At 56.8% G+C, this 15723-nt stretch overlaps 1 protein-coding gene across 2 annotated transcripts in view; it reads right to left on the reverse strand.

Moving 5' to 3' along the window:
- Positions 1 to 6657: 6657 nt before the first annotated feature.
- WNT10A (Wnt family member 10A) overlaps positions 6658 to 15723 on the reverse strand; it is a 51778-nt gene continuing 42712 nt past the window's right edge. For both annotated transcript variants that reach the window (XM_073304881.1, XM_073304882.1), the window contains one exon: positions 6658 to 7296. In XM_073304881.1, the coding sequence (XP_073160982.1) occupies positions 6829 to 7296 (468 nt within the window). In that variant the 3' untranslated portion in view covers positions 6658 to 6828. The remainder of the gene's footprint in view (positions 7297 to 15723) is intronic.

A 15723-nucleotide genomic window follows, 5' to 3' on the forward strand; every position in this document is an offset into this window, starting at 1 on the left:
CTCACCTTGCAGGGGGGAAGGGCCCAGGCCATCAGTTGTCAGAAGACAGAGTGTCGGTCATTTATGTACCCTGGCCCTTTGCTCTGCAACAATGACACCCCCTTATCCCACCCCCTAGAGACTTAAGAAATGCCTAGGGGAAACTGAGGCACCCCACCGTATTCAGAGGAAACATTAAGAACAGTCCCACTTCGTCACACCTTCTCGCTGGTGTAGATGTCGCCTTTCTTGGGGCTGGTGCTGGGCTTGTGAAAGACAGAGTGTAGCAACCAATGGTGTGTGTGTGTGTGTGTGTGTGTGGCGGGGGGGGAGGGGCAGCATGGCACAGGACTCCTGGGTTCTTCTCCCAGCCCTGCTGCTGACTGGCTGTGTGACCTCAGGCAAGTGATTTGCAGGAGAAACTGCATCAGCCCACTGTGTGATCAGTGGATAGAAAGCACCCAATGCCATGTGTTGTCTCCCCATTAGGGACCAGGTCTGTGCCGCCACGTAAATCCCTCTCCAGATCCCAGCAGCTGGGAGCCGTTCCCTTGTGGGGACCTCTCGCTTTACTTCATGCCGCAAGAGAATAGAATTGGGAGGGAGCTGGGTGTTCCCTGTGCACTGTGAACCCCCAGGCAGAATCGGCCTCAGCCCAGCGTTTGGAGAAAGGAACAAATACCAAAGGAGTTACTCAGGGTTCGCCGGCTCCCCCTTTGCTCCCAGGAGACGTTCTTCCCTTGTGATCTCCTGGTGGTTAGCGACTGGGGGTGGGGGTGATTGTCAGGCCCTGAAAATTATGGGCTTGGCTTAAAAATCATGAAATTTACAAAGAAAATAATCATAAAATGCTGGGTTCTCTGTGTTTCCCTTCTGGTGTCCGAGCCTTCAGGCACCACGAGGCTCCTGCCTTTAAAGCTTTTCTCTGCTATCTGCGGGGCCCAGAAATCTCTTCTTAAAAAATGCAAGCTGAGAATCTCGTGTCATCCCATGACTCTGGGAGCTGGGGCTTTATGGAATGCACTAAATAGCAGCAGACTTGTGATAAAATCATGAGAATTGGGAGGCACCCCCCTCTCTTCCAGGGGAAATGTTACATCCCAATAAAGTAGAGAGGTTTCTTGGGTCCCAATTGAAATTGGTGCACTTTAATAGGGGGAAACCCCATTCCTGTTTTATCAGTTGTTAAGAACTAGCTACTGTTTTGGGCAGTTTTTCTTCTGCCATTTTCCTGTCGCTGGTTCACTTCTCTGGATTTGCTGGGGAACTTCCTGCTTGCTTCTAGCGCACAACCGCTTTGTGCTGTGCTGGTGAGAAGGGGATCAACCGTCTCCGGGCAAAATTAGCTTCAACACTCGATTGCTCAAACTTTTTGCCCATCTCTGGGGAAGAGCCTGGGATATTTTAATCTCCTGCCCTAGACAAACTCTTTCAGCCCAAGGAGAAAGGCGGGGTATGTGCCCAATGGGTGGTGCTGCGTGGGTGTGACATTGTGACCCTGGCGGGTGGCCTGGTGGCGAAATGTCGGGCGCACGGGGGTCCTATGACTCATAATTCCCAGCGGGTTGCACCAACACAGGCTGGCTGGGCAGCATGCACTAAATGACCCACGTTTCCCCTAGCCCCTCTCCTGTCCTGTTTCTCCTCCCTATGCTCGGGGTGTCTCTGCAAAGGGGCAGAGCTGCTGCTCCCTTGTAGAAATGGAGCAATAGCAGTGGGGCCAGAGATCCAGGCAGTGAAAGCGCTGGGATACCCAAATCAGAGCCGCTCAGGGGTTAGTGTAGTCAGCTGGGAATGCAGGGGTTGCAGATTCAAATCTCACTGGGGCCTGGGTAGCAGTTTCTATCTTGGACTCTCCTTGTTGGTGGCTCATCGCTCCTCTCTGTTAACCTATTGCCCAGGGTTACATTCCATTTAATCTAGCCTGAAACGTTGTTCCCACAGGTGTCACCAGGAGGCGCTGTTACATGCCTTACACCTTGTTTTTGGATTCTTAGTGTGGGGGGCAGTGTCCTGTCTTTAAAGAACGCCCAGCTGTTGCTCGTTTTGTGATGCACGCTCATTCTGTGGGAGCTGTGGCAAATGGCAGGGGAATTTATTCGAATTAGAGTCAGTTCTTGCAGCAGAGTTGCTGCTTCCTGGAAATCAGGTGTAGGCATTTGGCCAAGAACCCCAAGAGAGGGGATTTCCTGGGTGCTGTTTGTGACCCCCTCTGCTCCAGGACTGGTGTCAAGAACAAGCTATGACAGGAATGTTGCTGCGGATGGCCGGCTCTAGTCCAGGATGTCCGGTGGTGGCTGAAGACCTAGGCAGAATGCCCTGAGCCCGTCACAGGACAGGGCTTTTACCGGCGAGTGGGGACTGAATGGCTGCCTTCAGGGCACGTTTTAACCGCGGATTTGCCGACCTGTTTGACGCAGCCCTTGCACAGCTGCGCACAAAGCCGAAAAGTGGCTGTGGCAGGGCTCTGATTTTTAGGGTCGCTGGTCGATTGCAACGCTTGGGGCTGGGGAAAGCAGTGTGAGCCTCGGATTGCCTGAGGGCGTCACTAACGGAGTGGCGTGATGGCTGAACTTTACAAAGCGGGGGGGCAGCTTGCAAATGTCACCTGCGCTCGGAGCTTCCTGGGGCTGCTGGACGGTTGGCGCGTACTGAGGCGAATGAACGTGTGTGAAAGAGGACAGGGCCTTGGGCCACAGCATGGCGCCTGTTAGCTTAACGTCACCCGAGCGTGGTGTTTGAGTGGTGTATCGGAAATGCACCAGACTCTCTGTAATTTTGCGGGGGAAGTTGCGTGGGATTGTGGGGATGCAGCCATGTCCCCGCTGCACCTCCCCGAGACCACATCAAGCAGAGGCCAGGTGAGCCGCCCGCAGCGGGCGACCCAGCTGTTGCAGCGTGTAAATGCTGCTGGATTAGTAGCTGGGGCGTTAATGAGCTGGTGGAGGGGAGAGTAAATTACTGTCTGAGGCAGCCCAGCGAGATCACACGCTCCCCGCAAAGCAGCCCCTTGGAGTTTGGAAACAGATGCCAAGTACAAAGTGCCGAGGTGTGATTGATGTGCAGAGGCCGACCTCCCCGCCCAGAGACACAGGGGCTGGGGAGGGAGGAGGTGAACATTTGAGGAGCTGGGCAAGGGGGTCGCCCTGCTACTGAAGGGTGGTCCCAGGGTCGAGATATGAGGGGGGCTGGGTTTCCATGCAGCATTACATTGGGAAGAGGGGTTCCCAGTGTTGGGGGTCCCCGTTCAAGCTCTGAAGCTGAGACTTCCGGGGGGGATTAGGAGGAGAGCCCCCCAGGGGAGGAAGTGGAGCTGGAGGGCCCAGGTGTCTGTGGGCATGAGGGGACGATAGAACAAGCGCAGGTGGGACACTGAGTCACCAGTGGAGGGTGGGGGGCAGTTTTGGATGGGGGGAGCAGTGCACATCCCTTGGTGCACCATGGAGCACTCTGGGGCCGTGCTCCTGCTGGAGGTGGCCGGTGGCCCTGTTGGTTTTTGAGATGTGGAAATTACAGATCCCAGGGGAAGCAAATCTCTTTGCAGTGAAACAAACTTGGCCTGTGTGAAAACCCCACCCTGTATGTGTCAGGGCATGGACCCGTAGTCCTGGCCAAAGTCCAACCCAGGTCCTCCAATCCTGCCTCTCTGCTTCCTTCTTTCCTGCAGGGCCTGTGGCCACCATTATTCTCAACTGAACCACAGTAGAAGAGCAGCTCCTAGCCAGCCACTGTGTTTTCCCCAGAGGTGGCTGCATTTCAGTGATGGGGGAGTGATCATTCTTACGCAGCCCAGCATGCAAGCTGGTACGGTGCTTTGGGAACCTGGGGGTGTTACAGCCGCTGTTTATGCACAATAACCCACGATCGTAAGCTAGTCTCTGTAAGCGCCTGATCGCCTTCTTGTTCCTTCTGTCCCCTCACTCGGTCTTGTTTGTTGTTTCTGGCTCTAAATGCCCCAGGGCAGGGACCACAACTGTGCCCGGCATGGCAGAGCCCTGATCTCGAGTGAGGCCTCTGTGTGCTACGCACATGTTAATCCTGGCAAGCTCCTTTCAGCCTGGTCTCATGTCTCCCATGACACCCAGAGGAAGGCGCTAGGGTCTGCAGGAGCCAGGCAGCCTGTCCGTTTGCAGCCACCAGCAGTTAGAGACAGGGCTGTCGCTTGTGACAACTTGCGGTTTGGTAGCTACTCAGTGTTATAATTCTCAGGACCCCAGAAATGTCTGTTTCTCAGTTGAGTCCTGCTGGGCCCTGTACTTAACCTGTGGGACCCTCGCAGCAAGGGCCGCCTTCAGTTCTGTGTCTGTCCAGCCCCTAACGCAGCGGGGTCCTGCTCCCAGCGGGGTCCCTATCACTACCGCCATACGAACAACACCCTCTGAGCGGTCACGGGGCCGAGTCATCGGCAGGGCAGGTGTTGCCAGGAGTTCAGGAGCTTTTTCCCTCCGGTCCAGCCCACGTTGTTTGTCTGCGGCCGCTGGCCGGCCCACAGAGCCGAGTTTATTTTGCAGTAGACACAGCTGCGCCCGACGCCAAGGGCCGAGTTCGGAGCTGCTGTCATTAGTGCCCTTCGTTTGCTGATTTACCCCAGGTGAGGATCTGGGCCCATGTAGAAATACCCCCCAACCCAGCATGCTGCTCACCGCCCGGCCATCGCCCTTCCAGACGAAGCCGGGGTGGCGGATGAGGGAGGCTGTGGAATCCGCGTCCCTGGAGGTTTTTAAGAACAGGTTGGACAAAGCCTGGCGGGGCTGATCTAGGTTTGCTTGGCCCTGCCTCAGGGCGGGCGGCTCTGGATGGCCGCTCGAGGTCCCTTCCCGCCCGCTGTTGCTCTGAGCCTGATGCCAGCAGCAGTGGGGTTGCTGGGCCCCGAGTTGCAGAGGCCAGGGCCCTGCCCCGCTCCGAGTCAAAGCTGGGGGTGGCCAGGCAGAACTGAGCTCAACAGGCTTGACGGGATGGGGAGACGCAGGCCTGTCGGGCTTGAGATCAAAGTCAGCAACGGGGCCAGCAGCCGTCAGGGGCGTGGCACAGGCTCGGCCAGGGTAAGAGCTGGCTCTGGGAGCGGAGCCGGCCTTCGCTGCCTGTTCCCTCCACATCACAGTACGAGCCAAGACCTGCACCAGCCCGAGCGTCTGACTTCCCCTCTCGCCCTGAAAGGGGGTCCCTCTGGGGCAGGCTGGGGGCAGCGGGCCCTGCTTTCTCCATGCCACGGGTAGAGGCCTTGGATCCGCTGGGCTGCCCGGCCGGCTCCTTCCCCTGGCATGGGGAGAGCAGCTGGCTCAAGCCCAGAACCTGGCAAGGCTGGATCCCTCCTGCAGCGCTTCGGGGGGCCCTCCCTAGCTGGGGCAGCAGGGCCTTTCCTTCCACTCTGGTGTTTTCCTTTCGCGTAGCCCGGGGGCTGAGCCCAGGATGGCCGGGGAGATGCCGGCAGCAGGAATCCGCGTGCAGGGCAGCGGGGGCTCGTGTGTGACGGGCACTCCCCTCGGGCCCCGCCAATGTCTGAGACCATGGAAACCGGCGCGGCTTGGTCCCCTGAGCTCTGCGGGATCCTGCCCGTGGGGCCTGGGGTCACTGTTGGTGCTGCAGGAGCTTGTGGGCGCAGGATGTGCCAGGCCACTCTTATGCTGGGTGGGTGAATTTGAAGGGGGTTGGGCTATTCCAGGGCTCCCCCGACTCCCCTCCTGCCCAGTCCCAGGGGATGCAGAACTGCCCCTGTCCCCATGGGTTGCCTGTCTTTCCCGAGTGACGTTTGTGCTGGTGGAAGATCCCAGCCCCCCGCAGCTCCAGGGCCTCTGCGCCCAGCTGTATCCCCAGATCACATACAGCGTGGCCGGCGGCAGGACAGGAGGCTGCCTCTGTGGCTGTGTTGGATCCCGTGTCCATTTCACAACCGCCTGGGGCCTAGCTTCCCACCGGCTCCCACTGATCCGTGGAGATCCTGACCCCTCTGCTCCCAGGGGTGGATCCTGTGTGGGGCCAGGAGGCTCAGTGGGACTGCAGAGCCAATGGGCGAAGGAGGTTAAAGTGGTCAAAGGAGCACCCCATGTTTCTAGGGGGTCTCTTCTGCCTTCCCGCAGCAGCGGCTAGCCGCATAAGCTCCCTTTAAACCCCTGGGGACTCTGCAGAGCAGGGAGGGGGCTGCCCCTCCATTAAAACCCTCTCCCAATCTCCCGCCCCCAGCCCACGCTCAGAACCGCTGCACGGCGCCGTCTCCAATCCACTTTTATTCACGATAATAAAATAACTTACCAGACACCACCAGCCACGGGCGCGCGTGGCACGGCCCCGGGGCGCTGGGGACCCCTCCTCCTCTTCGAAACACTGGGTTAGTGTCCTTACAAATCTTGCTTACATGTTTTTTTCATATGGAAATCCCTTTTCAGTGCAGTCCGGTGAGTCCTGAGCTGCCCCTCTCCATTGAACGAGCCGGGCGGGCGAGGGGAGACTGCTGGGATATTTAGTCCCCTGCTCCCTGGAGGTCTCTGCCCGTGTCCACACTGGGTGGGGACGGAGCTTTTGCCAGAGCTGCTCACGAATGGCCCGAATCCCATCCAGCCTCTGCAGCCCGTGGGCTGTGGCTAATGCTGTCCCTGAGCAGAAGGAAGGGTACATAGCTCGGAAACGCCCCCCACCCTTCCCACCCCACCCCACCCCCGCCCCGCCACAGAGTTGCCCTGCGGGTCCCGGCGCGGGGTCTCTCCCTGTCCGCGAGCAGCGCCGGGGTCTGCCCGGGCCGTCGTCTGACCGCTCCCCGCGGCAGGGGCCGGCGCGGCCCCGGAGAGGGCGGAAGGAGCGTTAACCGGGCTGGGCGGCGCCGGCCGGGGCCAAGGGAAGCCGCGCCGGGCCGCCTCACTTGCAGACGCTGACCCACTCGGTGCGGCGGCAGTCCTCGCAGGCCACGAAGCAGCACCAGTGGAATCTGCAGTGGCAACGCTCGCTGCGGGTCTGGCGCAGGATGTTGTGGCCCCGCCCGCAGCACAAGCTCTCGCAGTTGTCCATGCCCGGGCTGCTCTTGTTGCACAGCCGGCCCTGGGTGCCCAGGGAGTCCAGGGCCGGCTCCCGCTCGCAGAAGTCGGGCGATTTCTCGAAGTAGATGAGGTCGCCAACGCTGGCTCGGCGCCGGTGCCGCACGGGGCCTGGCTCCAGCTGGCCCGTGTTCCTGTTGTGGGGCCGGATCAGCGTGGCCCCGGAGAAGCGGTCCTTGAGCAGGGAGCCCACCAGGCGGAACTCGGGGGTCACCTGCCAGCACGTCTTCAGCTGGCAGCTGCCGGAGGTGCCGTGGCACTTGCATTTCCTCCGCATGTTATCCAGCACCACCTGGGGGGACAAGGGGGTTCGTTAAGCCCAGCACAGCACCCCCTGCTGCAAACGCAGTGCAGACAGCAAACCAGCCCCCGTGTGCAACTGGAACTGAGCCGCGAGCTCGCTGCACCGGAGCCGCACCTGCCTTTGCTACGGCTCGTTAACGAGCTGCGTTAATCGTCGAGGAGAAAGGGGACGCCGAACATGGGGGATCGGTCACAGCAGCCACGTAAGCCCTGGTCTTTAGGGAAGAGGGTTGATGGTACCTGAACGGGCCGGCTAGCGAAAGTGCACAGGCCTGGGCCTGGAGCCCCCGGTTGGAGTCGCGGCTCAGTGACCGTGGCCCTTTGGGGACGTGCGCTGGGCAGCCGGAGGCCTGGCTGCTCGCACGAGGACACGCCAGGCTGGCTTTGACGGAGCACAGGAGGCTCCGTGGCTTAGCCCCACCCACCCAGAACCCGGCTACGAAGGGCAGCTCCCGCGGCGTGGCTGCAATTGTCACTCAAGCTGGCTTTGATCTCGCTGGATCGCCACTAGCTGCTGTCACACCTCCCGCCTGCAGACCCTCCGTTTTCCCAGCAGTCAAATGGGGAAACTCCCTCCCTGCCTCCCAGGAGAGCTGTGAAGATAAAACTCCTCACTGAGTGAGAGGTGCTCAGCTGCTCCGGTGAGGGGTTGAGTTTAGCTCGAACGGACACGCTCGTAAACCCCAGTGTGGACACAACGCGAACGGTTTTTGCAGGGCAGCTTACGGCTAAAGGGGGCTGGACCAAACCTGCCTGTCCTGCTTGCGCTAAACATCCACTCGTGTTAAAACATCTCTGAAAACGCCAGCATGGCGGAGCCGCTCGCTGCTTTTGCTGGGCAGCCGCCCCAGCACGCAGGCTTGGAAATAGAGCCAGCTAGCACGAAAACAGCTGCTCGTGAGCGCTAAACTCTGCTGCCCTCATCAGCAGGGTCTTCTCCATTCCCCGCCCACTTCCATGATCGATCCACCTTCTCCTTCCATTTACGCAGCCAGCATGCACCACTAAAGTCATCTAGCTGAGCCGGCCGGTTTCTGGGCACTGCCATCTCTTTCTCGGTCAATTAGGTTTCTCACAAAGGCTGCTTGCTGTTTGCCGTTCCAAGGGAATTCACACTGGATTCCCCCAGTTAGGAGCCAGAAACTCTAGAGTAACTTGGAGCCGCCTACTCGAAAAGCAGAGGTGGCCCCTAATACGCTGAGCTAAAGGAAAATCTCCATGAGCTGTTAGCAGTACAGGTCATAGGACACACTATTGAGCAGTTCTGATTCCAGTCAGTAGAGGGCAGCAGTCTCTTTGACACAAACAGGGATGGAGCTAGAGAGATCCATTACCTTACAATACCACACACACACACACACACACACACAGAGGATTGTACTTTGACAGATGGTTGAAACAGAACCACAAGGTTTTTAGGCAAAACAGAGCAAAAAATCAAATCCCCCCATGTCTACCTCTTCCACCTGGGCTCTGGCAGACCTGGAGAGATTTGATTGATTCTCTTGTCCTTTCTTATGACAAAACAAAAGTCTTCTCCTGGAGCCAGAGTCTGACCCCGGAGCCCCTCTCAGTTCTGTTTAAAATTCAGAAATCCAGAGATTTTATACAGCCGTGTTGGAGTGTGTCCCCACCTCCTGCCCTTCCTCTCTATACCCCCACTCTGCCTGGGTCCCCTCCACCCTTCATATAACCAGACTTTGGGTCAAAAATACCAGCATCTGCCTTGCCTGTGACTCTCAGCACAGGGACTGTAGCATTATTGTCTGTGATGTAGTGTGGGGGGAGGGACAATGTGATATATGTTGGGGGAGGATGTACATATGGGGTGTGTGTGTGGGGGGGGGTGTCATATCTGCCCTGTAAAAGACTGTATAACGATAGTGTTGCCAACTCATGATATTTGGTTTATTTCTTAAAGCCCCAGCTCCTGGAGTCCTGTGATTATGAGGAGACTCGGGTTTCATTTAAAAAGGAAAATGAAGTACGGGCCAATGGGAGTTAGGTGCCTAAACACCTTTGAGGATCTGGACCCTTGTTGCAGAGGAAAGCATGAAAACCTGGCATGAGCATGATGTAAAGGCTCAGGAACCAGCCAGCCTAACCCAGGATAACTGCACCACCCATGTGCTGCAGCCGTGAAAAAGGCAAACACGATGGGAAGCTGTGTGAGGCGAGGCGTTCCCCATCGAGATAGGGATGTGTTAATGCCATCGGACCGGGCTGTGCACACGGTGGGCCGCCCACCTTCAAGGAAGATGAATTTGAAGAGGAACCGATGTTGAGACGACCAGGGGGATGGAGGGCCGCTCTTACGAGATCTGATTGCTGTCTCTAAATGCAGCAGGGGGGCAAACCCCAGGAAGGGAGGAGAGTTATGGTAGCCAAAGGGGATAAACTGGCCATGCATAGACACAGGCTGGGAAGGAGAAGGAGGTTTCTAAGCAGCGGAGGTGGGAAGAATGGGGCCAAGACACCTGTCTGCTCTGAAGATGGAACTTGATCAGTTTACGAAGGGGATGATCTGTGGGGGCAGCTGACCCAGGACGTCCCTCCCCATCCAATGGTCTGATTCCTAAGCAGAACCACTTATTTATTATTCCTAAAGAGTGTGGGATTGTGGGGCCCTGACTTGCACTGTCTGAATGGTGGGGGCCGGCAGCGTCGTGGTTCCTGGCTCCCCCCAGCAGTCGTGACGCAGGGCGTGGGCATGGCCCGGGTGGTGGGTTTGGCTGGTGCCATGCTGGGTGCAGGTGGCATGCTGGCGTGGGCGGGTGGTTAGCCCCGGTCAGCAGACAGGCCTCTGGTCTCCGCGTGGGGACGCAGCAGGCCTGTACTTGGGGCGGGGCAGGGGAGGGCAATGCCGCGTGCGGTTGCTGCAGGGTGTGGGCGGACAGAGCAGGTGTTTGTGGTGTTGGCCAGGAGCCGGGAGTTGGTTGTTCGTGGGGACTCGGGGAGGGGGGTTTGATTTGTTTGATGTGGGTGGCCACGGCCTGTGTGGGTGGAAGAACATTGGCCAAAGGCTGGCTGGAAGCCAGAGCGTTCCCCTGGAGTCTGCCGCTGCTGAGAGCCAGGGTGCAAGGAAAGTGTAGAGCTGGGTGTGAGCAGGAACGGAGACTGGCACTGAGCCAGGAGGGGCCTGATCACTGGCCCCCCCGGGCCGCACACACCGTCCCAGGGGCAGGGCAGGGTGATCCCACCAGATGCCCCTGGGTGTGCCAGCCTGGAACACAGTGTCAATATCCTGCAATCCAGCCTATTGGACCACCTCCCTCCCGCCCACCCACCCAGCAGGGTCGCCAGCCCACACAGCTGCTACTCCGGACCCCCCAAACTGCCTCGCTAGCACGTCCCGGTGGGGGAGAGCTCAGCACCTCCAGCCCGGGAAACCCCGGCTCTGGGAGGGGAAGGAAGGGGGTTTGCTGGGGCTGAACAGGTAATTCCGGCTCGCTGGGCCCAGAGCCAGCGGGGCCAAGCGCAGCATCGGTACCCATCCCAAGATCTCAGGGCTTTGCCCTCTGCCCGTGAACAGCTGTGCCCCCTAGTCCCACGAGTGTATCCCGGCAGCATCCCAGTGCACCTGAGAGCAGCCGGCCCAGCCTTGGTCTGCCTGTCCAGACAGCTGGATGAGGATGTTCCTTGGAGACCCCCGGCACGGCTCTGGTGCCCTGCCCAGGGTGAGGGTAGCCCCGGGGTTGGCCTGTTGGGGGCGCTAGTCTCACCTTCGCCCAGCACAGCCCTTGCTTCTAAAACCTCTGGAGCACAGATTGGGCAGCCCCCCACCATGTGGTAACCCTGTAATAAGGAAAATTAGCACCAAATTCCAGAGCACGAAGAGCTGGGAGGCATTCACCACTTTGAAGTCTTTGCAATGCGTTTCGTGGTGGGAAGGCAATTTCTTGTGCACTGTCCAGGGCGCCTGCCTCAAGGCAGTGCAGCCTGGCATGGACGCTGGTGCCAGCCCCTTCCTGCTGCAGAAGGTCCCACTGGAGCCGCACCAGGATGGCCAAGCCCCAAAAGGCCCCGAGTGACCGTGGTTCAGCAAAACACTCGGACGCTTCTCAGACCCAGCGCTCCGAGCGTCCTGCTGCACTCCGTGGCACCCGTCCCGTACCCCCTCTGGCGCCACCGGATGCCCAAATAGCTGTGGTCGTGAAGCCCCTCTCCCCTCTTCAAGGAATCCCTGTTGAGGTTACAGGGACAAACCATCCCGATGAGTTGAAAGAATAGTAAATATGGCAGGCGACCAGCTTGGCTTAATGGTGAAATCCTAGCGGATCTTAAACATAAAAAAGAAGCTTACAAGAAGTGGAAGGTTGGACATATGACCAGGGAAGAGTATAAAAATATTGCTCGGGCATGTAGGAATGTTATCAGGAGGGCCAAATCGCACCTGGAGCTGCAGCTAGCCAGAGATGTCAAGAGTAACAAGAAGGGTTTCTTCAGGTATGTTGGCAACAAGAAGAAAGCCAAGGAAAGTGTGGGCCCCTTACTGAATGAGGGAGGCAACCTAGTGACAGAGGATGTGGAAAAAGCTAATGTACTCAATGCTTTTTTTGCCTCTGTTTTCACTAACAAGGTCAGCTCCCAGACTGCTGCGCTGGGCATCACAAAATGGGGAAGAGATGGCCAGCCCTCTGTGGAGATAGAGGTGGTTAGGGACTATTTAGAAAAGCTGGACGTGCACAAGTCCATGGGGCCGGACGAGTTGCATCCGAGAGTGCTGAAGAAATTGGCGGCTGTGATTGCAGAGCTATTGGCCATTATCTTTGAAAACTCGTGGCGAACGGGGGAAGTCCCGGATGACTGGAAAAAGGCTAATGTAGTGCCAATCTTTAAAAAAGGGAAGAAGGAGGATACTGGGAACTACAGGCCAGTCAGCCTCACCTCAGTCCCCGGAAAAATCATGGAGCAGGTCCTCAAAGAATCAATCCTGAAGCACTTGCATGAGAGGAAAGTGATCAGGAACAGCCAGCATGGATTCACCAAGGGAAGGTCATGCCTGACTAATCTAATCGCCTTTTATGATGAGATAACTGGTTCTGTGGATGAAGGGAAAGCAGTGGATGTATTGTTTCTTGACTTTAGCAAAGCTTTTGACACGGTCTCCCACAGTATTCTTGTCAGCAAGTTAAGGAAGTATGGGCTGGATGAATGCACTACAAGGTGGGTAGAAAGCTGGCTAGATTGTCGGGCTCAACGAGTAGTGATCAATGGCTCCATGTCTAGTTGGCAGCCGGTATCAAGTGGAGTGCCCCAAGGGTCGGTCCTGGGGCCGGTTTTGTTCAATATCTTCATAAATGATCTGGAGGATGGTGTGGATTGCACGCTCAGCAAATTTGCGGATGATACTAAACTGGGAGGAGTGGTAGATACGCTGGAGGGCAGGGATAGGATACAGAAGGACCTAGACAAATTGGAGGATTGGGCCAAAAGAAATCTGATGAGGTTCAATAAGGATAAGTGCAGGGTCCTGCACTTAGGACGGAAGAACCCAATGCACAGCTACAGACTAGGGACCGAATGGCTAGGCAGCAGTTCTGCGGAAAAGGACCTAGGGGTGACAGTGGACGAGAAGCTGGATATGAGTCAGCAGTGTGCCCTTGTTGCCAAGAAGGCCAATGGCATTTTGGGAAGTATAAGTAAGGGCATAGCGAGCAGATCGAGGGACGTGATCGTTCCCCTCTATTCGACATTGGTGAGGCCTCATCTGGAGTACTGTGTCCAGTTTTGGGCCCCACACTTCAAGAAGGATGTGGATAAATTGGAGAGAGTCCAGCGAAGGGCAACAAAAATGATTAGGGGACTGGAACACATGAGTTATGAGGAGAGGCTGAGGGAGCTGGGATTGTTTAGCCTGCAGAAGAGAAGAATGAGGGGGGATTTGATAGCTGCTTTCAACTACCTGAAAGGGGGTTCCAAAGAGGATGGATCTAGACTGTTCTCAATGGTAGCAGATGACAGAACGAGGAGTAATGGTCTCAAGTTGCAGTGGGGAAGGTTTAGATTGGATATTAGGAAAAACTTTTTCACTAAGAGGGTGGTGAAACACTGGAATGCGTTACCTAGGGAGGTGGTAGAATCTCCTTCCTTAGAGGTTTTTAAGGTCAGGCTTGACAAAGCCCTGGCTGGGATGATTTAACTGGGAATTGGTCCTGCTTTGAGCAGGGGGTTGGACTAGATGACCTTCTGGGGTCCCTTCCAACCCTGATATTCTATGATTCTATGATTCTACAGCTGCCCGTCTGTTTCACATGTGTCCGCAGCCGCCCCCCGTGGACATTGCACTGTGGAATGACAACTCCGGTCACACGACTTCTCCAGAGTGCTGCGACCCGCCTGCTTGGCACCGAGGGCTCAGCTCCCTACACTGGTCTCCCCTCTCTGCCTCCAGAGCCCTCCACGGGCCAAGCTACCTGAGACGCCCCCTCACCCTGCAGTCCCTGGGCCATCGGCGCACACGGGCTCACCTGGGGGACCTGCTGCTGGGCCTTTGGGATTGAACCCCCTTTGCCTTCGTTGTCCCTGGAGCGAGAGGAGGGGGAAGAGGCAGATGCCCTCATCTCTATGGCAGAGGGCAAGAACTGCAGCCTCGGGAGCCGGTGGGGATAGCGTGCTGCTCAGTCGCGGCACAGACAGGAGCCAGGCCAGCGCGTGGAACAAGCTGGAGGGCTCAGAGCCTCCATCTTCTCCCATATTTCCATGCGGGCTAGAAATCCTGCGGGAAGGGCTAGCACCACTTCTCCCCGTTCTATCCCTCCTCAGGTGCACGCACGCTGGGCCATGTTACCCCTTGCCCCATCGGCACTGTCTCCTGGGCACAGAAGGGCTCAGCTGAAGCCAGTGCTGTGTTCCTAGTGGCTAGAAGGAATGTTACATTGTTGCAACGGAGGGTCTAGCATGCACCTGTGTGACGTTATTGACTTGAACTGGGACCGTATAGATCATTGTTGCAACCCAGGTCCTGTAGTGGCACCAAATCTTGTATAAAGGGGGTCAAATGAGGTGTCTAAGAGGAGGTTATGGTTTGCTGGTTAGGATTATGCTATCTGTATATGTGTATCATTTTTGTAGTTGAAGTTATGAATATTGGCTCTGTACTGTCTGCAGTTCAAACTTGTGCTCTGCTTCTGGGGGACACCCCAGACATGTTGGGGTCAGCTCTGCCTAGCCTGCTGGATGGCCCATTAAGGACCATCAGCGACACAACTGACCCATTGAGAGAAGGCAGACACGCCTGGGGACTCAGCCAGGTGTGCAGGGACCTGCCTAGGGACAGGACTCTGAGGTGTTTCCAGGCCATGGGATGGACAGCTTGTCCTTGGGACACAGAAAGAGACCACACGGCAAGAGACTATACAAAGCTGCTGCAGCTCCTCCATCTTGTCTTCAGTCCTGCTTCTTACCTCTGGAGGGACTTGGCTACACACTGAAGCTTTGAACCAAGGACTGAAGGACCCATCCCAGCTGGGGATGTTCTCCAGGGACTTGATTTGAACCTGCCGTTTATTCCATCCCTGCTGCAAGCCTGAACCAAGAACTTGGCCATCACTGTATGTCATTGATTCCATTTCACCAATTCTAGCTCTCATCTGTATCTTTTTCCTTTTCTGAATAAACCTTTAGATTTTAGATGCTAAAGGATTGGTAACAGCATGATTTGTGGGTAAGAGCTGACTTGTACATTGACCTGGGTCTGGGGCTTAGTCCTTTGGGATCAGGAGAACCTTTTTCTTTTACTGGGGTATTGGTTTTCATAACCATCTGTCCCCATACCGAGTGGCACTGGTGGGGATACTGGGAAACTGGGGTGTCTAAGGGAATTGCTTGTGTGACTTGTGGTTAGCCAGGGGGGTAAAACCAAAGTCTTCTCTGTCTGGCTAGTTTGGTTTGCCTTGGTGGGCATAGAATAAACGGCAGGTTCAAATCAAGTCTCTGGAGAACATTTGATGCCACTACAGGACCTTGGTTGCAACAATGATCTATACGGTCCCAGTTCAAGTCAATAACGTCACAACCTGTCTCTAGGGTCCAACTCTGCTCTCAGTGACACTGACGTAACCACGGGGCTAATGTTAGGTGGGAGACAGAGCTGTGACCAAAAGCTTTGGAGCTTGGAGTGGAGGTAGCTGCTGTGATCTCTGGCTTTGTCCCTGGCCCGTGTCTGTTCAAGGTGCAGCACAGTGGCCTGGAAATCCCAGTGAGGGCCCTGGGCATGTTATCAGGGTCCAAGGCAGCAGCCCAGCTATGTATCTGAGCTGCACCTTGCTGGGGAGACTCCACCCCATGGCCCCTTCTCAGAGAGCGCCCGCCTAGCACACTGTAGGTCCCACACCTGCCCTGACAGCGGTGCCCCGCTGAAAGAGTCCCTGCGGCTGTGAGGTCACGGAGGTCTGCTGATGCCTGCACCAGCCCT

The sequence above is a fragment of the Lepidochelys kempii genome, chromosome 11 (genome assembly GCF_965140265.1).
Source record: "Lepidochelys kempii isolate rLepKem1 chromosome 11, rLepKem1.hap2, whole genome shotgun sequence".
In the NCBI taxonomy this organism is placed as follows: Eukaryota; Metazoa; Chordata; order Testudines; family Cheloniidae; genus Lepidochelys; species Lepidochelys kempii.